The sequence below is a fragment of the Sphaerodactylus townsendi genome, linkage group LG03, assembly GCF_021028975.2.
Source record: "Sphaerodactylus townsendi isolate TG3544 linkage group LG03, MPM_Stown_v2.3, whole genome shotgun sequence".
Lineage (NCBI taxonomy): Eukaryota > Metazoa > Chordata > Lepidosauria > Squamata > Sphaerodactylidae > Sphaerodactylus > Sphaerodactylus townsendi.
In genome coordinates, this window is record NC_059427.1 from 19,585,197 (window position 1) to 19,608,524 (window position 23,328).

General features: G+C 47.6%; 1 protein-coding gene across 1 annotated transcript in view; it reads left to right on the plus strand.

Moving 5' to 3' along the window:
- LOC125428988 (prostate and testis expressed protein 4-like) overlaps positions 1-6,401 on the plus strand; it is an 85,558-nt gene extending 79,157 nt beyond the window's left edge. The window contains exons 2-3 of the mRNA XM_048489687.1: positions 511-627; positions 6,107-6,401. Of these exons, the coding sequence (XP_048345644.1) occupies positions 511-627; positions 6,107-6,297 (308 nt within the window). The 3' untranslated portion in view covers positions 6,298-6,401. The remainder of the gene's footprint in view (positions 1-510; positions 628-6,106) is intronic.
- Positions 6,402-23,328: the final 16,927 nt, after the last annotated feature.

The following is a 23,328-nucleotide window of genomic DNA, read 5'->3' on the forward strand; positions in this document are numbered from 1 at the left end:
ACGGGATATTTATGCTGTTAGATGAGGTGGAGGGTACAGTCCTGAACAGAAGAACTTTGCATTTCTTGAGAAAAGAAAAGAGAATGTCCTTGTTTCCACTTGTCTGCCCGTAACTCTCCTCCCCCTTTCCCCTTCTACATTGTCTAAGAGCCTTTCATTGACCAGATCTGGTCCACTGCTCTTGCAAGGAACTCATTTTGTCCTCACCACAGCCCTGTATGGTAGATTAGTGTCAGAAACTGTCCCAAGGGCATCTGAGCTTCAGAGCTGAATGGGATTGAACTTTGGCTTTCCATTATCCTCATGCAACTCTCTAAGGCAGGGGTCTTCAAACTATGGCCCTCCAAATGTTCATAGACTGCAATTCCCATGAGTCCTACCACTTGGCCATGCTGGCAGGGGTTGATGGGAATTGTAGTCCATGAACATCTGGAGGGCCATAGTTTGAAGACCCCTGCTCTAAGGACTGCATATACTGCCTTTCTAAGAATACCTGTTTTTCTTTCACAGTAAAAAGTCTGATGTGTAACACATGCAAAAAATATGAAGGAGACAAGTGTGTAGAGGGAGAAGGTATCTGTGAGTTCCAAAATGAAATCGCGAGATGCGGAACTCTATTCGCACCAGGTAAGTTTTACAATCACCCCCTTCCCATATACATCCTAGAATAACAACCTGTAAGTGGTCTTGAGCTCGTGTCTCAGAATCTCCTGAATATGTATTTCTCCTCCCCGTTGTGACATTCAACCAAGGGTGAGCTGACAGATGCAGAATTCCTATTATCCAATGACATTTCTTTGCACAAAGCAAGAATACGTACTGAAGGCTGACTGCATTGAGAGGGAGTTCACAGTGGGGCCCTGGGCTCAGCATCAGAAGACCCCTGCTGGATCAAACCAGTAGTTTGCCTTCTCCAGTATACCGTTTCACATAAGAACATAAGAACTAGCCTGCTGGATCAGACCAGAGTCCATCTAGTCCAGCACTCTGCTACTCACAGTGGCCCAACAGGTGCCTTTGGGAGCTCACGTGCAGGATGTGAAAGCAATGGCCTTCTGCTGCTGCTGCTCCTGAGCACCTGGTCTGCTAAGGCATTTGCAATAGTGGCCGACCATATGCCATGGAAAGCCAAGAAATAGGGCACTGAGCCCAAGGTGTTCCCGTGAAACCACCTCTGAGCATTGGTCTTCAGAGGTTCGCTTCCTACAAATACAATTTCTATTTCTATTCATTTGCATTTATTCCCTTCCCTTTGCCATGCGGCGATAATACAATATAATGAATGTGACAATAACAAAAAAGAAATGCATACTTGGTAAGGCACAATCTTATCAGCCAAGAACCAGAAACACAGCAGTCTATATCCCTCCATAGCTGCCCCCCTCCATTCTTCCCAATCTCCATCCCCATAGCTCCCTGAGCATGCAATATTTAATGGTTGTGTGAATAGTGAGTATGTGTGAAAATTGTTGTAGTAAGGTTTGGCACCCCCTTGTGGTGTGTGTGTGTGTATGTGCAGCAGTGGCATAGGAGGTTAAGAGCTCGTGTATCTAATCTGGAGGAACTGGATTTGATTCCCAGCTCTGCCGCCTGAGCTGTGGAGGCTTATCTGGGGAATTCAGATTAGCCTGTACACTCCCACACATGCCAGCTGGGTGACCTTGGGCTAGTCACAGCTCTTCTGAGCTCTCTCAGCCCCACCCACCTCACAGGGTGTTTGTTGTGAGGGGGGAAGGGCAAGGAGATTGCAAGCCCCTTTGAGTCTCCTGCAGGAGAGAAAGGGGGATATAAATCCAAACTCTTCTTCTTCTCTTCTTCTATGTGTGTGTGTGTGTGTGTGTGTGTGGGGGTTAGAGGGATTTCCATTCAACTACTGCCTTTTATATTCACAAAGGTACATTGCCATCTGCCACACTCCTTCTGTTCCTCAAAATGGTACAAACTATTCCTTTTGGGATGGGAAATTTTTTTTTGGGGGGGGGGGGAAGAGAAGACCTTGAATTGTGAGAGAGATTATTAAGACCTTTGCCATAGATGTTTACTGGGGGTCTTCCTCCATCAGAAAATGACAGACGATCCGAAAGTAAACTTTAACCATTTTTATTACAAAAAAATTAAATCACAAGCATAAACATGGACCACTGGTAAAACACTGAAAGAATTCGGGAGATTCCTGGGATTTAGGAGGAGATGAAGGGATAGGTTTGGAAAAGAGCAGGTCATTGCAGGGAGGGTAATAGCTACTTGTCTTGTAGAGAAAAAGCCTCAAAAAGGGCAGAATCCAACATTGAATTCCAAGAAGAGAGGTTCAGCAGGTGACACGCAGTGCAACCAAACCAAAGGCAGTCCAGACACACAGGGCAAAGACTGCAGGGTGGGCAGCCTAGTTATAGAAAAATGAAGCTCTCTAATGATGTAAAGAGAGCTCCTCTTCCCAAACAAAGAAAGTTCCTGTCCTCTGGGGGAGGACAATGTTGTGGACGATGGCTTGATGCGTCAAAGGTGGGGAACATCCAGCGGTTGATTAGATGTAGGGTGTAATTGATGAAATTAGCTGGCAAAATCGAGGGATGTAATTATACCCAGTGGTGGGATTCAGCAGGTTTGCACCGCTTCGGCAGAATCAGTTGTTAAAATGGTGCCTGTAAACAACCAGTTGTTACATGATTTGAATTCCCACCACCGGAACTGGTTGTTAAATTATTTGAATCCCACCACTGATAATAACTCTCTATTCTGCATTGGTTAGACTTCACCTGGAATATTGTGTACAGTTCTGGGCACCACAATTCAAGAAGGATATTGACAAGCTATAGCGGGTCCAGAAGAGGGCAACCAAAATAGTTCAAGATCTGGAATCCATGCTTTACGAGGAGAGACTTTGGGAGCTGGGTATGTTTAGTTTGGTGAAGAGAAGGTTAAGAGGTGACATGACAGCCATGTTTAGGTACTTGAAGGGATGTTATGTTGGTGAGGGAGCAAGTTTGCTTTCTGCTGCTCCAGAGACTAGGATCAGGAGTAATGGGTTGAAGGTGAAGGAAAAGAGATTCCACCTAAACATTAGGAAAAACTTCCTGACAGTAAGGACTGCTTGACAGTGGAATGCACTACCTCGGAGTGTGGTGGAATCTCCTTCTTTGGAGGATAAAGAGAGGCTGGATGGCCATCTTTCAGAAGTGCTTTGTTTGTATGTTCTTGCATTGCATTTCAGGGGGTTGGCTGGCCCTTGGAGTCTCTTCCAACTCTATGATTCTGTGATTCTAAGAAACTTTGATTGTATTAGGCTGACTGGCATTTAGCATATCTTTTGTGAGCAAGAGAGAAAGTGTGCAGTTTCCAGGGGCTGTGGCCATTTCCCAGGGTTTAGCTATTGTCATCCAGATAGCAAACTCAACGCAGAAATGTGTAGCTCAGGGGTGGGCAATTATTTTTTCCATGGGGCCGCATAAGAAACAGAAAATATTGTGGAGGGCCGGGCCAAAACGCGGGGGGGGGGGGGGCGGGAGGCGGTTTTGAAAGCCCCGCAGAAGCCGGCAGCCAAGGCAACCGGCTTCTGCGGGGCTTTCAAAGGCGCCTCACTCCCCAGCAGAGGTGTATCTATGCAAACTGGAGCCCGGGGACAAAACCTGAATTTGGGGCCTCCTCCCCCGGTATGGGCGGCCACCCTTCCCCACCACGACCAAACAATGATTTTTTGCACCACTGCACAAAACACCCCCCACCAACTCTCTTTCCTAATTTTGTCCTTACACCAACCCTGTGAGGTAGGTTAGCCTGAGAAACAGCTGAGGTAGGCCTGAGAAACAGCTCCAAGCCAGTTCAAGGGAAAATTAACTTTTAAGCACGTAAATCTCTCACAAATCACCCCCATCAGAAGATTTACCAAACAAATGTCAGCAATATCTCTCACAGATCACCCACCCCCCACCCCCAGCAAAACATACATGGCTCTCTCCCCACCAACTATCTTTCCTAATTTTGTCCTTACACCAACCCTATGAGGTAGGCTGGCCTGAGAAACAGCTCCAAGCCAGTTCAAGGGGAAATTAACTTTTAAGCATATAAATCTCTCACAAATCACCCCCATCAAAAGATTTACCAAACAAATGTCAGCAATATCTCTCACAGATCACCCCCACCCCCACCCCCAGCAAAACATACATGGCTCTCTCCCCACCAACTCTCCTTCCTAATTTTGTCCTTACACCAACCCTGTGAGGTAGGCTGGCCTGAGAAACAGCTCCAAGCCACTGCAAGGGGAAATTAACTTTTAAGCATATAAATCTCTCACAAATCACCCCCATCTGAAGGTTTACCAAACAAATGCCAGCATCATCATTCACTGTCTGTTGCTGCTGGGATCCAGCTCAGCTTCCCTTCTCCTGTGCCTATCGGAGCCAGTCTGCCGAGAAGGCTTGTGAGTAAGGGAGAATAAGGCACACTGGGTCAGAGGGAGGGGAGGCGGAGCTCCCTAGTCCTGCTCCTGGGAGCCCAGTGGGATTTCTCCCCTGCCCCCTGGACACTCCAGGCCACCGTACAGAGTGGGCGGGGCTACAACAGGCACTGGCAACAGTGCTGCCTCAGTGCCGGCCTTGCTAAGGCCTACTGAATCAGCTTGTGTGCAGGGACGTTTTGGCGCCCCCCACGTGACCAAAATGGATGCGCCCGGGGACAAGGGGTACTGTCCCTAGGCAAATACGCCTGTGCTCCCCAGCAAGGCAGGGGGGCCGGTCAGGGTCATCCAGCGGGCCGGATATGGCCCGCAGGCCGTATAATGCCCAGGTCTGACGCATATTGCTGCGTATTCCAGTGCGAGACTGGAGGATTTGCTCAGGCGGGTTCCTTTCCTAGAGGTACCACTGTACAGACTCAGGAGATGGCATCCATTTTGGCCTGTGTTGCCAAGGAAGTTTTAGGGGAGACTGCCAGAGCACTGCTTTCTAAAAACAGCCACCCTCTGTCCTACCACAGGTCTGGGTAACACTTGGGAGCAGCAGTGGTGTAGTGGCTAAGAGCAGGTGCACTCTGATCTGGAGGAACCCGGTTTGATTCCCAGCTCTGCCGCTTGTGTTGTGGAGGCTTATCTGGGGAATTCACATTAGCCTGTGCATGCCCACACACACCAGCTGGGTGACCTTGGGCTAGTCACAGCTTCTCGGAGCTCTCTCAGCCCCACCTACCTCACAGGGTGTTTGTTGTGAGGGGGGAAGGGCAAGGAGATTGTAAACCCCTTTCAGTCTCCTGCAGGAGAGAAAGGGGGGATATAAATCCAAACTCCTCCTCCTCCTCCTCTCCTCCTCCTTCTTCTCCTTCTTCTCCTTCTTCTTCTTCTTCTTCTTCTCCTCCTCCTCCTCCTCCTCCTCCTCTCTCCTCTCTCCTTCTCTCTCCTTCGTTCCACATTGCTTGGAGCAACTTGGAAACTCCTTTTGCAAACTGTCCAATCCCATTGAGTGCAACATAGTCTGTATTCCATTTTACAGCTACGGAGTCATCTTTTCCCGTTTGCAAGAGAGCCCTAAAACAATTGTTTGGCTCATAAATACACACCTCCTTTTCCCACCTACTAACTACCTATTAACACACCTAATGAAGTCTTGTAGAAAACTCAAAGGCTTGCACACAACATTGTAATATTGTGGTGGGTTCGAATAGAAGTAATCTAGGAGTTCTGCCTTTGGAATTACTTTGCAGATCACCCAGGTGACTTACCAGTTTTAATCTGAGTTCAGTCAGACTGAACATGAGTAACTGGATCAACCAGAGTTAACCAGGGTTTTGCACAAGACAACTCGGACCCAGCAGACACTAGATCCGTGATGTAAATCATGCAGCCTGCGGGGCGGTTCAATCCCCTTAAGGGGGCTTATTAGGAGTCAGGAGGGGTTGCCTCAGCTGGCTACTGGGCCTGAGAAGCCCTTTCAAGGCAGCCTTCTTCCCCTCCCCCTCCCTCTCACACCAAAACTCTGCCTCAACTGTCTTAACCCTTTCTCCCAGAACCTATGATGTCAAAGGCAAATTTGTTCTAATGGTCTGAATACCTTCCATGTCAAAAAGTTACAGGAATCCTGTCTGTGTATTTATATTTCTGTTTTTCCTTCCACTTTAGATAACAAGGTTGTCTGGAGTTTTTGTGCTAAACCATCGGGCTGTGCACAATTTAAAAAAACAAAATATAAGACCCCTGCACCCTACCTGATCTGCTGTGATTGGGACCTCTGTAATGGGCCGTCACCTGGTGCACCTCCAAAAGAAACCTCCCCGGAGTCTGATGCTGCAAGTTTTCCGGAGAATCTTTAAGCCCTGGTCGTCAGCCACCACCCGGGCCCAAATCCTTAATACATTGTATTTGATTGTTTGGCCTCTTTGGCTGTTCAAGGCGGTGTAGACAGAAATAAACCTATTCCCAGACACTCTGTTTTCTGTCACTTTTTTGTGGGCTGTTCGTGGGGACTTTGGAGAACAGCACCAAGGAGCAGAGAAAGGATAGCAAGGGTCAGCTCTGGCCATTCAATAGACAATAATGTGTGCTGCCCTGAGCCTAATTTTGGTCGGAGAGGGCGGGATACAAATTTAATAAAATGAAATAATGAGGGCCAGCAAGAGGGGGCAGCCGCAATGCCCACGGCTCCAGCCCCACCCAACAGAGCCAAGAGACAGTTCTGATGCTACAACATGGCTAGGAACATGGAGTTGCTGCCTTAAATGTGTAAATTCACCATATTCAAAATATTACTATGGGGTGGGTGTGTAACCCAAGGTCCATTACGGGGAGGTAAAGAGTTCGGATTTTCCATATAAGGAAGAAAAGGCTCCAATTCCTCAGAATTGTTAGAGACCTGTAGCTGGAGCCAGTCAACTTCACAGAGTTCAGTTGTTATGAAATGTATTTGCATATTTCAGGGCTACCCTTGAAGGCTTGACAGTAAGGAGAGAGGGCTCAGCAAATTTAACATGGCTAGGAACATGGAGTTGCTGCCTTGAATTTGTAAATTCACCATATTCAAAATATTATTATGGAGTGGGTGTGTAACCCAAGGTCCATTACGGGGAGGTAAAGAGTTCGGATTTTCCATATAAGGAAGAAAAGGCTCCAATTCCTCAGAATTGTTAGAGACCTGTAGCTGGAGCCAGTCAACTTCACAGAGTTCAGTTGTTATGAAATGTATTTGCATATTTCAGGGCTACACTTGAAGGCTTGACAGTAAGGAGAGAGGGCTCAGCAAAGAACAGCAAAGCTGTAAGTCCATCAACAGTGCCACAGGACACAGCTAGAGAGAACTGTAAAGGACTGAGACCCTGCTAGTCTGTTTTGCATGACAGGCCAGAACTATTATATGTTGATTATTGCTTCTGAATTGGTTTGTCATATTTCATTGTTATACTGCACACTATTGTTTATGAAACAGAAAACAGATTTAAAGTTTCTTTTGTTCTCAGTCTGGCGAATGTTAAGGGTCACAAGGTGGGATCACACTGTCAAAGACTTGAACTCCTTTTCCATTTCTGATAATATCCCTCTTAAAATCAAAATTGGGTTACAGAAGCACTATATAGGTACAGTCAATCCACTTTTACACCTCGAAGGCTAATTCACTTGTCGTAAAACAATGATAATTTTCAAATCTTGATAATGTAATGTACATACAGAAATGCTTCTCTTATCATTCACCAAAATAAATGGTTCAGACATACAAGTAACTACCATATATACTCGCATATCAGTCGACTTTTTTTTAGCACATTTAAGCCCCCCTCGACTTACACGCAAGTGAGGTGTATTTAAAAAAATATTTTAGGGTTTTTACTTTGCCGGTCTCCAGGGGGCGCAGTTTTTAGGCTAGCAGCACCACAATTTCAGACTGTCGTCAGGTGACACTCCTGATGATACCAGCCAAGTTTGGTGAAGTTTGGTTCAGGGGGTCCATGACAAAAGGGATGCCCCACCCCCCATTGTTTCCAATGGGAGCTAATAGTAGATGGGGCTACATTTTGAGGGTCCATTACTTTGGACCCCTTGAACCAAACTTCACTAAACCTGGGTGGTATCATCAGGATAATCTCTTGCTGATACCAGCCAGGTTTGGTGATGTTTGGTTCTGGGGGGGGGGTCCAAAGTTATGGATCCGCAAAGTGGGTGCTCCCATCCCCCATTGTTTCCAATGGAAGCTAATAGTAGATGGGGCTACGTTTTGAGGGTCCATAACTTTGAACCCCCTGAACCAACATTCACCAAAACTGGGTGGTATCACAAGGGGGGTCTCCTAAAGATACTCTGAAATGTTGGTACTGCTAACATAAACATTCCTCCCCTGACAGGCACCCTCAAAATTTCCCCAGATTCTCCCTTTAAATCCCCCCCTTCCGAGTGGATTTAAAGGGAGAATCAGGGCTTACCAGTTGCTGCTGCATTTCCCACCCTCGACTTATACGCGAGTCAATATGTTTTCCCAGTTTTTTGTGGTAAAATTAGGTGCCTCGACTTTTATACGGGTCGAATTATACACGAGTATATACGGTACAATGTGTACATACAAAGAAATCTTAACTTACACTTTTGTCAACCATCAACCATATTTTGGCTTGGGCAGTCTTTTTTAAACAACGAAACTTAACAACATGCACATTTGTCAGTCATCAAATCATTAATCGTATTTTGGCTTAGGTATATTTTGGCTTGCTTAAGCTAATCAAAGTCTGGTAGGTTTGGTGTTCAAAATCCTTCAGTCAGGCCCAATACATGTAGCCCAATTTGTAATGCTCTCAAATAATTTTGTACTAAGAATTTCTGACTTTTGTTTTAATAAACAAGAGCCTCCATCTTTTTTGGGAAGACAAGATCATGTTCAATGTGGATCTTGGTAACTCCCATTTACAGGGAGTTAACTCCCATTAATGTGGATCTTGGTAACTCCCACCAGAAGCAAAACGGTCTCAAAATTAAACAAACATGTCCTCACCAGATGCAGGGGCTGAGGGGTTGTGTTACCATTATGGAAGGCACTGGCCCCCTCCCTCCCCTCCCTTGCATGTCACCCCTCCCTCCCTCCCTCCCTCACCTCCCTCCCTCCCCTCGCATGCCACCCCTTCCCCTCTCTCCCCTTCCCCTCCCTTCACTAGTGTCTGCATGAACCCAACATGTTCTCTTGCATGTAATATGGGGACAATAATGCTGCTCCACCTTACAAGCTTGGTGTTGTGTCCTGTGACTGTAGTCTCAATTGAAGAACTCAGGATTAGCATAGGATATTCCTTACTGAAGTACATTGGCAGGTAAGGAGATCTGAAAATACCCATAAGAGCCCCCTTTCTTCCCAAGCCAGGTAGAACCAGTTTAAGCAGACAGTGTAACACAATTGGGTGTTGACATAACAGCAAAGCTGGGTTCTCAAAGCAGAGCTGGCTGTGTTATCTTTAAGTGAAAATTATTGGAATTCCCCAGCGAAAGAAGGGAGAGATAGCCCCAAAAAGCAGGCAGGCACACTCACACACATCAGTTCCCCTGCTTCCAGCAGGACTATCATGAAGAGTCAGACTCCCAGACCCCCAGGTGATGAGGAAAGCAGCAATGTGGCAGGACCATCAGGGACATGACATTTTGTGAGTCAACCGTGGCCACTGGCTGGAAGTGAGTCATCAGCTCACATTCTAATCCTTACTCAATTATGTATCATCCATCCATCCATCCATCCATCCATCCATCCATCCATCCATCCATCCATCCATCCATCCATCCATCCATCCATCCATCTATATCCATCCATCATCCATCCATCCATCATCCATCCATCCATCCATCCATCCATCCATCCATCCATCCATCCATCCATCCATCCATCCATCCATCCATCCATTCGATTTGCTAAACCGTTGAATGAGGAGTTTATCTTCAACTTATCCCTTCTCCTGCAATCTTCATTGTTGGAATGGGCATTTTTCTCAACAGGCGTTACCAGAGTTCCAGTAACATTTTCCATTTCGGGTAGCATCAGACTCCAGAGAGGTTTCATTCGTAAGCCCCCAAGGTGGCTGCTCATTGCAGAGATCTGTATCACAGCAGATCACGTAAAAAAAAATTGGGCATGCGTTTTCCTTTCTTAAAGTCCCTACAGCTCAATTCTGTAGCACATATAGACATTTCTGCTGCAGTGGAAGATAAAACAAAAATGTAAATACACAGGCAGGGTTCCTGTAACTTTTTGGAAAGGAAGGTATTCAGACCATTAAACTGGGTGAAAAATGTGCTTTTGACAGCACGGGTTCTGGGAGGACAGGGTTACGATAGTTGACGACAGAGACGAGAGTGTGGTATTGTCCATTCGTGGTATTGTCCAGATCATCTAGTGCTGGGGTGTCCAACTCATTTGTTACAATTGCCAGATATGTTATAAATGTGACTTGGTTGAGCCAGGGTGGGGTGGGGCGGGGCGGGGTGGGGCAGGGGAGGGAGGGAGGGAGGCTGCCTTGAAAGGGCTTCCCAGGCCCAGACCTCAGCTGAAGACACCCTCCTGAATCCTAGCAAGCGCCCTTAAGGGGGTTGAACCACTAAAGACTGCATGGTTGAAATCCATGATCTAGCTTCTGCTGGGTCCAAGGTGTCTTGTGCAGAATCCTGGCATAAATTGGGTCTGGTTGATTCAGGTAATCATGCTCAGTCTGACTGAACACAGATTAAAACTGTTAAGTCACCTGCAAAGTAATTGTAACCCCCATGCTCAGAATGGGTTGACCGAGAAAGGGGTGGAGACTCAAAGCAGCAGAAGGCTGCAGAGCTCATTTAGTTTGGAGGAGACAAGGCTACTAGACTCGGATCTTGGTTTGTTTCAGCCCTTAACACCTTGTTAAGGTAACTGCAATGTTTTTGGGAACTACTGGGAAGGTGGTAGTTTATTTTTGCTATGTTGTAAATGTTGGAGTTTATTGTTTCAGGGGTTTTTTTATGTTTGTAATGGGTGAGAGTTCTCCTGGAAACCTTCATCATGTTGAATCCTGTTCATCAAGCCCTTGGAGTCTTCAGGAGCCAACCCACTTGCAAAGAAGAATTGGACTTGGCAGTATCAGTAGACTGTAAATTTAAGGACCTGAAAATGCAACCTGAACAGGACCTTGAAGTGTGATGTTAAATGTTGATGTTATGTGTTATATGTTGAGAAAGTAAACCATTTTGTGTTTTTTTTAATTTGTTGTTGCAAACTCATTTCAAGTTCTGCCCCACAGAACCCACAGATAGAGGTTACATAATCCTAAAGACAGAACTCCTATATTACTTCTATTCGGACCCATCACAATATTACATTGTTATGCTCAAGCTTTTGAGTTTTCTACAAGACTTCATTAGATATGTTGATAGGTAGCTGATAGGTGGGAAAAAGGAGGTGTGTGTTTATGAGTTAGACAATGGTTTTAGGGCTGTTTTGCAAACTGGAAAACATGACTCTGTGGCTATAAAATGGAATACAGACTATATTGCACTCAATGGGGTCGGACAGACAGATTAGCAGAAGGAGTCTCCAAGTTGCTCCAAGGAATATGGGACAAATAAGTGTTACCAGACAGACCTGTGGTAGGACGTGGGGTTGGGGCTGTTTATAGAAAGCAATGCTCTAGCAGTCTCCCCTAATGGCAGAGGCGTAGGGAGGGGAACCAGAGCTGTGGAGAAAACCATGCCCGGGCCCAGAGGTGGGATCCAGCAGGTTCGCACCAGTTCCCGAGGGTGGGTGACTAATTATTTGTGTGTGCCAAGAGGGGGTTACTAATTGGATCTGCTTTTCCGTTAGAAATTCCATTAGGTCCACAAATCATAAAGTCCTGTTGTTTCCTATGTGGCTGGTTAGCGAAGGTAGAAAACGGGATAATTCTCCCTGTTGGGCTGTTTTAAAAACATGTTTTAGTAATATGGTAAAGTTCCTTGTTTAAGGAAAGTATCCTTCTTTTGATTTCTAGAAACAAAATTAAGTATTTGAAAGTATTAAGTATTTGACAGGCAGTAGAGGAGAAGTAGTTGTTTCTATTGGCAGTAGACGATAGGACTTGCTATAGTGAGTTTAAATTATGGACAGAAAGAGACCAGCTGGAAATTAGGAACTTTTTTTTTTACAGTAATAGTTTTTTACAGTAATAGAGAAATTATTAATGGCCCGCCCCCGGAATGCCCGGCCACGCCCCCGTCATGCCCCGCCTATCCCCATTGGTGCTACGCCACTGTTTGAATCCCATCACCATGGGAACCTGTTACTAAAATTTTTGGATCCCACCACTGCCCGGGCCTGTCTGTTCCCCCCCACCCCCACAAGAATACAATACAAAGACCAAGCACAGGGTTCGCCAAACCCCCCAAAAGGAAGAACTTGCCCACTGCAAGGAATAGGTGCAGAAGAATTATTAATGATGGAAGCTAGCAATCCTAGATTACAAATAATAGTCCATAAAGTTCTAGCCCAGGGGTCTTCAAACTATGGCCCTCCAGATGTTCATGGACTACAATTCCCATCAGCCCCTGCTAGCATGGCCAAGTGGTAGGGCTCATGTGAATTGTAGTCTATGAACATCTGGAGGGCCATAGTTTGAAGACCCCTGTTCTAGCCAAACGCAAGTCTAGTAGGTTAGTATACAATCAAAGTGCTAACACATGCAATAATTGTATCATATATCAGTAAAGTTCTTTCGATCGTCATGTTTCATTCCTTCACATTTAATGGAAAACTGAGTCAAGGTATGGTGGGGCCACAGACCACTCACCATATTTGCACCTATTCCTTGCAGTGGGCAAGTTCTTCCTTTGGGGGGGGGGGGGTTTGGCCACCCCTGTGCTTGGTCTTTACATTTTTGTCAACCATCAACCATATTTTGGCTTGGACAGTCTTTTTTAAACAATGTTTTTAGATGTTTTTAAACAATTTATTGGTTTTTATTGTATTGTGAACCGCCTAGAGCCCTTTGGGGATAAGGCGGTCTACAAAAATCTAATAAATAAATAAATAAGTAACTACAATGTTTACTATACAAAGAAATCTTAACAACTTACATTTTTGTCAACCATCAACCATATTTTGGCTTGGGCACTCTTTTTTAAACAATGAAACTTAACAACATGCACAGTCATCAAATCATTAATCGTATGTTGGCTTAGGTATATTTTGGCTTAGGGGCTAACCAACCTCAGGTAGGTTTGGTGTCGGAAATCCTTCAATCAGGCCCAGTGCTTGTAGCTCAATTTATAATGCTCTGAAATAATTGTGCACTAAGAATTTCTGACTTTTGTTTTAATAAACAAGAGCCTCCATCTTTGTTGGGAAGAAAAGGGCATGTTTAATGTGAATCTTGGTAACTCCCATTTACAGGAACACACCAGAAGCAAAACAGTCTCAACATTAAGCAAACATCCTCACCAGATGCAGGGTCTGAGGGGTTGTTCCTTCCCCCCCTTGCATGCCACCCCTCCCTCACCTTGCATGCCACCCCTCCCCCTCTCTCCCCTCCCCGTCCCTTTGCTAGTGTGGATGGGCCATGTCTGCATGAACTCACCATGTTCTGTTAGCATTAGCCTCCCATCTGTAATATGGGGACAATAATGCTGCTCCACCTTACAAGCTTAGTGTTGTGTCCTGTGACTGTAGTCTCAACTGAAGAACTCAGGATTAGCATATGACATTCCTTATTGAAGTACTGTGGTGGTCTGCCTCCCCCTCGCTGCCTGTGGGTTGTGGAACCTTCCCTCCTTCCCTAACCTGGGTGTTCTCAGGCCTAGTCCGTGATTCATCCTCTTGGCCCTCAGGACCAAAAAGCAACTTTGTCCATAGAGCGGCAACTTTTAGCCACCACTCTAGCGAGGGCTCCCCCACTCCCCCTGTCCATTACCCTATGGCCAAAGGGAGGTTAACCCAAAACTGTGCGCTCGGTGTGCGGCGCACCCCTCCGTCCCCTGGTAGCTTCGCCACTGCTTCCCCCTCTTTCCCCTGTCCTCCCTCCCGCCTCCCCGTTCAGTTCCTCGCGCTCCCTGTTCATTCTCTCTCTCTCCCCACTCATTCTGACCCGACCACTCCCCGCTCCTTCCTCTGCAGCCGTCCCCAGCTGTCCCTCAGTCTCCTCCTTAAATGCCCTCCCTCTCCTGAATTCCCGCCCCCTCCCCAGCTGTCAGGCTCGTCCTGGCCAGCCGGCCAGCCCTGCCCCACTTGGCTCGGGCCTGGGTGAATCGAGCCACTGTGGGCCTCCTCCAATTGGGGGTGAGGCTCCCGGGATGTCCTGACAGGGTCTGCCACTTCTTCTGGCGCTGCAGGCAGTTGGGGTGCTGTCTTCTGGGGGGCTGTGGTGGCAGGGAGTCTGGGTCGGGGCGCCATCCCCACGCTTGAGCTCGGACAAGAACTATAGAAGGATATTGGCAGTTAAGGAACCATAGAGAGGTCTGAAAATACCCAGAAGAGCCCCCCTTTCTTCCCAAGCCAGGCAGAACCAGTGAAAGCAGTCAGTGTAACACAATTGGGTGTTGACATAACAGCAAAGCTGGGTTCTCAAAGCAGAGCTGGCTCTGTTATCTTTAAGCGAAAATTATTGGAATTCCCCAGCGAAAGAAGGGAGAGATAGCCCCAAAAAGCAGGCAGACACACTCACACACTTCAGTTCCCCTGCTTCCAGCAGGGAAGAGTCAGACTCCCAGACCCCAGGGTGATGAGGAAAGCAGCAATATGGCAGGACCATCAGGGACATGAAGAGTCAGACTCCCAGACCCCAGGGTGATGAGGAAAGCAGCAATATGGCAGGACCATCAGGGACATGACACTTCATGAGTCCACCGTGCCCATTGGCAGGAACGGAGTCATCGACTCATGTTCCAATCCTTACTCAAGTATGTATGTATGTATGTATGTATGTATGTATGTATGTATGTATGTATGTATGTATGTATGTATGTATGTATGTATGTATGTATGTATGTATGTATGTACCATTCATTCATTCATTCATTCATTCATTCATTCATTCATTCATTCATTCATTCATTCATTCATTCATTCATTCATTCATTCATTCATTCATTCATTCATTCATTCATTCATTCATTCATTCATTCATTCAATTTGCTAAACCGTTGAATGAGGAGTTTATCTTCAGCCTATCCCTTCTCCTGCATTCTTCATTGTTGGAATGGGCATTTTTCTCAACAGGCGTTACCAGAGTTCCAGTAACATTTTCTTTTCTTTTTTTAAAAAATGTTTATTTATACAATTTAAAATAAGAATAAATAAACCAATGAGAATAATACACAAAAATAAGAATATTAAGCGGACATGAATTAGCAGCATATTTTCTCATCCAATGGTCTTAAGACATATAATAACCATCATATTAGCAAATCTAAATAATCAATATACTCTGGTATTTGTCTGCTTGTAGGAGATTTAGCTCCAGATAGAAATAGAAGTTATAAAATACAGAAAATCACATAATAAATTGAAAAATGAAGAAAACCAGAAAGAGGATAGAGACAGTTATAATATCTCTAAAAAAAAGAAATGATATAAATGACTTCCCCCCCCCCACCCTCTTATATAGCATTCGCTTTGTAATCTGTCAGGTAGGCAAACATGTAATAATAGACTCACATTATTCTAACTGTTTTTATTGATATACAAAAAAATTATAGCATACTCAAGTGTCTCAGTAATCAATATTTTAAATTATATCTATTTTTAAAATACAGTGGACCCTTGGTTTTTGCCGGGAATCCATCCGGCGATGCTCATCAAAAACTGAAACCGGCAAAAACCGAAGCTGCGCCGTTTGCGCATGCGCAAACCAAACGGCATCACAAATTTATGCAAAAAGCATAAATTTATGCAAACAGTGTACCAAATTTACGCAAAAAGCATAAATTTATGCAAATGGCGTAGCCGAAAACAGAGTTGCCTGGCGAAAATCGAGGCAAAAAAATGGCCGGTGGTGACTGGTGAAAACCGAAACCGGTAAAAACCGAAGGCGACTATTACCGAGGTTCCACTGTATAACTCCCAATTCTCCCATTTAACTTCCTGTGGTTTTACTGTACTGAGGTCTTTGTTCAATCTGAAAGAACACCAGATCCAATCTGGAGGACTACAAAGAAGAGGTGTTTACACAGTATTTGAACTATGATTCGATATTGTGTCTTGGAAAGATGGTTACACCTCCTCTGAAGGAGACCTGACTGATAGGGAGGAGAATACCTTTACATCAGAGGAGGATACGGATAATTCATCCTCCTTCTCCTCCCGAACAGATAATAGAACATACAGGATAAGCGGGAGACAACGCAACCCGACTCCTTTTTTCCATCCTCCTTGGAGGAACAGGAGACGGACTTAGTAGTGAACCTGTCATCTAGAACTTTAACGCAGGAAGAAAGGAAGGTTTTGAACCTGGGCTTAAGTTCCAACGCCACAATATAATTGTCACCAAACTCAGATTGAATTGTTCAAATTAATTCGTCATATTAAATTGAAAGCCTTTTTTGGTGATCTAGAGAGGAGCAATGATTATCAATGGAACATCTTTCGGAGACGTTCCACCTTTACCCCTCCTATTCAAAATGATGCCATAAAAACATTTGAAAGGGTAGTGGAAAGAGATATTACAAAAATGGAGAAAAAATCTAGGTATAAAAACATCCATAATAACCTTAACCCTCATGAAAGACTCATTCTATTCAGATTAAGCCAAGATTCTTCAATAATCATCAGGGAAGCAGATAAGGGAGGTGGTATCGTTATTCTGGATAAGGAAGCATATGTTGGTGAAATTAAAACCCAATTAAGTAATATCAATTATTACAGACATATTACTGCGGATCCCACTAGACATATTGCTTCATTAATTAAGATTACCATTGAGGAAGCATTAATTATGGGATGGATTACACCACAAATTGGTAAATTCCTGATTAATGAATTTCCACGTACCCCAATATTCTATACACTTCCAAAGATACATAAACCTGGTTTCCCCCCTCCAGGACGACCCATTGTGTCTGCCTCCTCCTCTATATTAGAACCTTTGGCTTCCTATTTAGATTCCCATCTCCAACCTTTTGTTAAAAAAATGGCTTCTTTTTTGCAAGACACAGTTCATCTTATCAACAATCTGGAAGGTTTTTACTGCCCTCCAGGCTCTTGGCTGGTAACTGTTGATGTAGCTGCCCTTTACACAAATGTTCCATTGGATGAAACCCGGGAAATCTATTTGAAACTAGGACAATCTTAACTCCTCCCACTGAATTTTTGATTTCGCTTTTGGACATCATTTTTGAAAACAGCTTTTTTAGGTTTGACAACGATCTGTTCATGCAGCTTGTAGTCGACCCACGTGGTCAGCGCAAGAACGAGACGAGACGCGGAGATAACATCTGGTGGAGATCGCCAGCAGCGGGAGCGCGGAGGTCCGTGTTCCTGGTGAATCTCCCGCGTGCTGGTTCCTGGCACCTTTTATTATCATTCTATCGGGGGCGTGTAGAAGGGAGGAACGGAGGGAGTTCCGGGAGAGCGGGAGGTCGGGAGATCATCATGTGATGCATGATCTCACCTGGCTACGTGCGGAGAGGAGCGTAAGCGTCTAAGCGTAATCCTCACCTGGGGGCAAGACCATTAACTCCTGTCCCGGTGACTGAGCCAGATAGTTCATGACCCGTGACTCCATACCGGGTTGAGGAGTGGGGGTGCGGTGTGACCAGAAGGTCGAGGGTCCGTTGGTGTGCCAACATTCTACCACGGTGCTGCTGGGTCAGCAGTGCATTACTACATCTCCCCCTTCTTTACATTTTAGAAAAAAGGGGACCTAATTGCTATGGGGCGATTTAGGGGGACGCTTGTCTCCTCCGCTGTCTGGTCGAAGTTGACCGGAGCTGCTTTGTGCAACATTAGAACTTGGCTACGAGGTAAGGGAAAGTCGAGGGGCTTCTTTACATAGGTTACAGGCAATATTAGACATACATTGAACTAAACAAGATCCGATAATGAGGCATACAATCAAACCAATGCAGAGCTGTACAATAAGACTTAACCATCCTCCCGGCAGCCAGCGCTCCAGAGTGGCTGACCACCATTGTGGGCAAAACATCATACTTCAGATTAGATACAACTTCCTGCACTACAAGCACTTTCATATGAATCAATTGGGAATTATCAGAGAGATTAAAGCAACACATATTACGCACATTTTCACAACCTTGGTGATGCAACAACACAAGTAATCAATAGCTGCACGACATTCTAGGGTCGCTTGACGAAGTTCCTGCTGCTCGGAGGCCAGGGCATCCAGAGCGGTGGAGGTAGAGTTGATGGACTTCTCAAGAAGGGCACAGGCCAGCCGGCCAATAGTCTTAGCATTGTAAGAAGCGAACCGGGGACTCCTACTCATAGGAAGTTGCGAGGGAGATCGAACTCCGCTTCGGAGAGGGCAACCGCATCGCTCCGGCAAGAGGGGTCGAGGGGCAGAGTGGAGCTGAGGCGGCGGTGCCCGGGCTCTTGGGGTGGAGCCTGAGGCAGGACGCATGGTGAGGCTTAATTAAGGCAACAGAGAGTCCCGGCAGAGAGCCGAAGCAGGGATGTAGTTGAAAGTTCTCTCCCCAAAGTCCAGAACCAACCCTTCGGGAGCAAGATGTTCCCGAACACGGGCGGAATGTCCTCGTAAAGTGCAGTGCAGTTCCAGCTGGGTCAACCGGTGAATGGGCCTCGGGTCGACTCGTCTCGCCTTCACAATGAGATGCTACGCAGGTGCTGGACTCGCGGATTAGCTACAGTCTTGGTGACAAGGGAGAGAGCGCCGTCAGGGAGGGTTTGGACGCATCGGGTCCCCAGTCAGCGCTCATAGAGTACTTGATGGATGAAGCATTCAGCAAAGGGGCTTAAGCCAGACTCCGCCAGGGAAGTCTCCGGGGGCTTGGTAAACGGAGCAGGCAGGCAGGAGCTTAGCAGGCTCCCCGAATTCTAGGTACTGGCCCAGGCAGAAAGATGAGACGCTGGCAGCGGCAGCAACCAAGCTCCTACGCTGGTCTGGCGAAAGCTCGCCAGGGGGGTGGCCGACACATCGGTAGGCGGCAGCAGAGCAGGCAAAGGATGGTGGCCGCCGAAGTTACGGTGATGATCGCAAAGAGAGCTGCACAGAGGTTCTCGGGCTGCCTCGGGGTGGCCTTTGCTGGTGCAGCAGCTCTTGAGCTTGGCTGGCGGTTGCTTTGACGCTTCCCCAGGTCATCCGGGTCTTTGGACCGCCTGGGCCGCAAGGCCATCGGCCTTCCTGCTGAGGCCGCTACGTGGATCCTTCAGAGAGATGTGTTCCATCTCTGGGATGGGGTTATTTCCTCCTGGCTGTTTTATTCCATGGGCTGGCCCGCTGTGGTACGAGCCGAAATCCACAGGAGCCTGTAGGAATAGGGACTGAAACACACCCCCTTCCCCAGGTTATAGGAGGGTCAACCCGGCCAGGCTCGGCTCCTAGAGCCGGTGGCGGGAGATCAAGATTGAGTTTTTTGTTTGGAGTTGGGGCTTAGAGTTTATAAGAAGGCTTGTTTTGCAGCCCATGCGTGAAGGTTGCTTTTAATGTAATCCTACTGGGGGCCGCCTACTCCTCTTTCTTTAATTGTTTGACAGGGAGGGCAGGAGGTAGGCGAATTCTGGTGGGAATTGGCTTCAGAGCGTCATCAGGGAAGCGCTACATGGTGAGGGTCCGAGCCCCGAGGGGGGAGGGGACAGGCGGGTCCTGGGGGGATTGTGGGTATGCATGCTTAATCAGCAACACAAAGGGGGCTTTGGAAGCTTCTTTTGGGGGGATGTGGTGCATCCGGGGAATGAAGCAATCAGGCTTATTATGCAGATTCCTCGCATTGACCCAAAGGAAAAAAGGGGGGGGGGTTTCTTTGCAAGGGAGTTGCACTTACCAGACCTTGGTACTAATGCAGGAAGGCTGGAGTGGCGCTAAATTTTAGATCGACTTATCTTTGGGAATTGCCACCCGCCGGTGTCGCCTCATAAGGGGCGGTTTCGGCTAAGCGCCTGGCTTTTAACGCGGGTATTGGTAAAGCTGCCAGGCGCCAAGCAGCCATAACCCAAGCAGGTTTGGGTATTAGGGGCATAATGGTGGCAGCCCTATTTTAATCTTGGGCCTGTCCTGGCAAAGCTGCGGTACCAGGATCGGCCCAGATTTTAATCCAGGGAGGGCTAGTCAGGCCAATTCGGCCTCCCGCCTTTAACTGGTCGAAAAACAGAAGGCTGAGAAGAGAGGGGGAGAGGGAAACAGTTTCCTTACGGAAATTAGGAAGTAATTTTCGGAAGGCAATAATTGGGATCAATGATCTGTGACGGCTTTGTCTATCCCAGACCAAAGTCGCTTTGACTTGACTCATGAGGTCCCTTCCCCAGAGATTGACATGGATGTCTAAAACGATAGGGCGGACTGTGAGCTGCCGCTCGAAGTCCCGGGCTGTTGACCGTGAGCCGGATGGATGCTCCGCCTCGCTGGGTTTGTCTCCCCCCCACCTTGTGATGTGCTGGCAAGCCTCGGTCGGCCACTGGTCGGGCTACTCGGCTGCTCTGATGACGGTAACATCAGCGCCGGTGTCCACCAGGCCCTTGAACATACATCCTTCTATGCATGCGAGCTCCAGGTATGGGCGGGAGCTCCCGATAGGCGCCTCCACCGCTGCGATGGTGGTGTGGGTTGCGCCATGTTGGTTGCCAGCCCTGTAGCCTTTATTGGGTCGGCAGCGGGCAACGCATGGGGCAGGAGAATCAACTGAGCGCAGCTGGCTCCGGCAGGCAAATTCTTGTGGGATGCTCTGTCCAGACCTGGAGATGGATGGGTCCTTGCGCGCGGAGTCGTATCAATTCGGGGACGCATGAACACAGTCCCTGTTCAGCGGCAGAGGCCTTTGGCAGCACTAGCCCAATAGGGTCCCGGTAGGGATGGGCTCACATACCAAGCCAGGGCGACAAGAACTCCTCGCGGGGGAACTTAAAGGAGATAGGCTGGGTGCATGGCATTTGCGTGATGCCACGAGAGGGGGGGTGGTTTTGGCAGAGGCCTCGGTGTTTGGGTTTGCTCTAGTACTCTCCTCCTTGGTCCTGGGCTGGGGAGACGCCCGGGCGGAGTTTCCCGACGGGCAGTCGTTTCTCCAGTGGAAGCCTTTCTGGCATCGCGGGCACCGGGTTTTGTGGGCGGCCTTCTCCTCCTGGGGGAGTACCCTCATCCTTCGGGGTTCTAGGCGACCCCCCCGGGCTGCCTACACTCCCTTCGGAAGTGTCCGGGCCTGCCGCGAGCAGCAGTCATCCCGAGGCTGCCTCCCGCCGGTGGAGGCGGCTCCCCTGCTGATGCATTGCTGGCGGAACTCGCTTTCCCAGATCACAAATTGCAGGGCTCAGGAGCATGCGAAAGGTGGTTTTCCAGTCGTCCGGAACCATTAGGTGATTCACGCGATTGCCTCCAGCATGCCTCAATGTAGGGGCTAGTGATTCCTACGGCCTCGCGACGCTTATGCGGAGCTCAGTGAGGATGTTATAGCCAAAGGGCGGTACTCGACAACCCGCCGACGACGCCTACCCTCCCCCTCGGCATCTGTGAAATGGACGGGGCATACGCAAGAATATCCGGCGATCGCCTTCCGCCAGGGTTTCTTTCTTCTGCAGATCGTGGCTACTGGCGCTCTGCGAGAGTTTTGAAACCCGCTGCCATTACGTGGCGCTGACGGAGGTGCAGTGGCTTCGGAAAATGAAGGCGGAGCAAGGGGAGGGGGCGGCTGAGCCGCCGGAGAGTTTGAAATGGGCTAAGGAGCAAGGGGGGCAGAAGGAGGACAGGCGTCCAATTTAGCGGATAGGAGAAAATTCCGGGGTTGAAATTGAAGGTGAAAGATCGAAAGGAGGGCTACCTACAGCAAGGGAGCCATAGGTCTGCAGGCTGATGCATGACATAACATTGTCTCTACCGCCAGTAGCAGTGACATCGGCGCGCTGAATTTGTAGCTAAGAGTGCTCCCGATGTTTTCCCAGAAGTCCTTAAGATTCAATGTCCCCCCCTCTGGGTACCATGGACATTGAGCTTCAATCTCCTCAACCAATTTGCGCAGCTCCCTTCTCTTTACGGGGACTCCTGCCGCATTTCGCCAACGCTTTCAGCTCGTCAACGTGCTTGTCATAAGCCCTGCTTTTGCAAGCTCCCATACTCACCGGTGTTCCGTCGGACGCAGAGAGCGTCCTAGGACGCCAGAAACGCTGGATGCTACCATCCAGAGGCATAGATGCGATACCGAAACGGTAGGTCCCTGGATGCGCCGATCCAGCGGACTTCGGTATCGCGGCCCTTCCCCAGGCGACGGTGAGCAGGGTGGAGATTCGAGGATTCCCGGGTTTCGGCACCAGCTTGTAGTCGACCCACGTGGTCAGCGCAAGAACGAGACGAGATGCGGAGATAACATCTGGTGGAGATCGCCAGCAGCGGGAGCGCGGAGGTCCGTGTTCCTGGCGAATCTCCCGCATGCTGGTTCCTGGCACCTTTTATTATCATTCTATCGGGGGCGTGTAGAAGGGAGGAACGGAGGGAGTTCCGGGAGAGCGGGAGGTCGGGAGATCATCATGTGATGCATGATCTCACCTGGCTACGTGCGGAGAGGAGCGTAAGCGTCTGAGCCTAATCCTCACCTGGGGGCAAGACCATTGTCCCTGCGCCCGGTGACTGAGCGAGATAGTTCATGACCCGTGACTCATACGGGGTTGAGGAGTGGGGGTGCGGTGCGACCAGAAGGCCGTAGGTCCGTTGGTGTGCCAACGTTCTACTACGGTGCTGCTGGGTCAGCAGTGCATTACTACACAAATTTCAGGATTAAGCATGGGGTCCCCGCTCGGACCCAGCTGTGCCAATCTTTTCATGCAATCTTTTGAGCATAAACATATCTGCAACAATAATCCTTTTCTGCACAATATTTTATTTTACAGAAGATACATAGACGACTTGTTATTCATCATGACACCTGAATTTGAATTTTCCCTATTTTTAGGATGGTTAAATGAAAGACATCCAGCACTATCCTTTACTGGACAGGCCAGTTCTACTTCCATTAATTTTTTGGATGTGACGTTACAATTTGATTTTCAGCATAAAATCATTTTTACACCTTTTCATAAATTGGTAGAAAAGAACAGAACTTTAAATTACAATTCTTTTCACCCCCCCCCCCATCTGATAAAAAACTTACCGTACAGTCATTGGCTGCGTCTTAAACGCAACTCTTCAGAAGAGAATACTTTTCAGAAGGAGATACAAAATACTGTTACTAAATTTAAGGAACGGGGATATCCTAATCATGTCATAAAGAGAGCA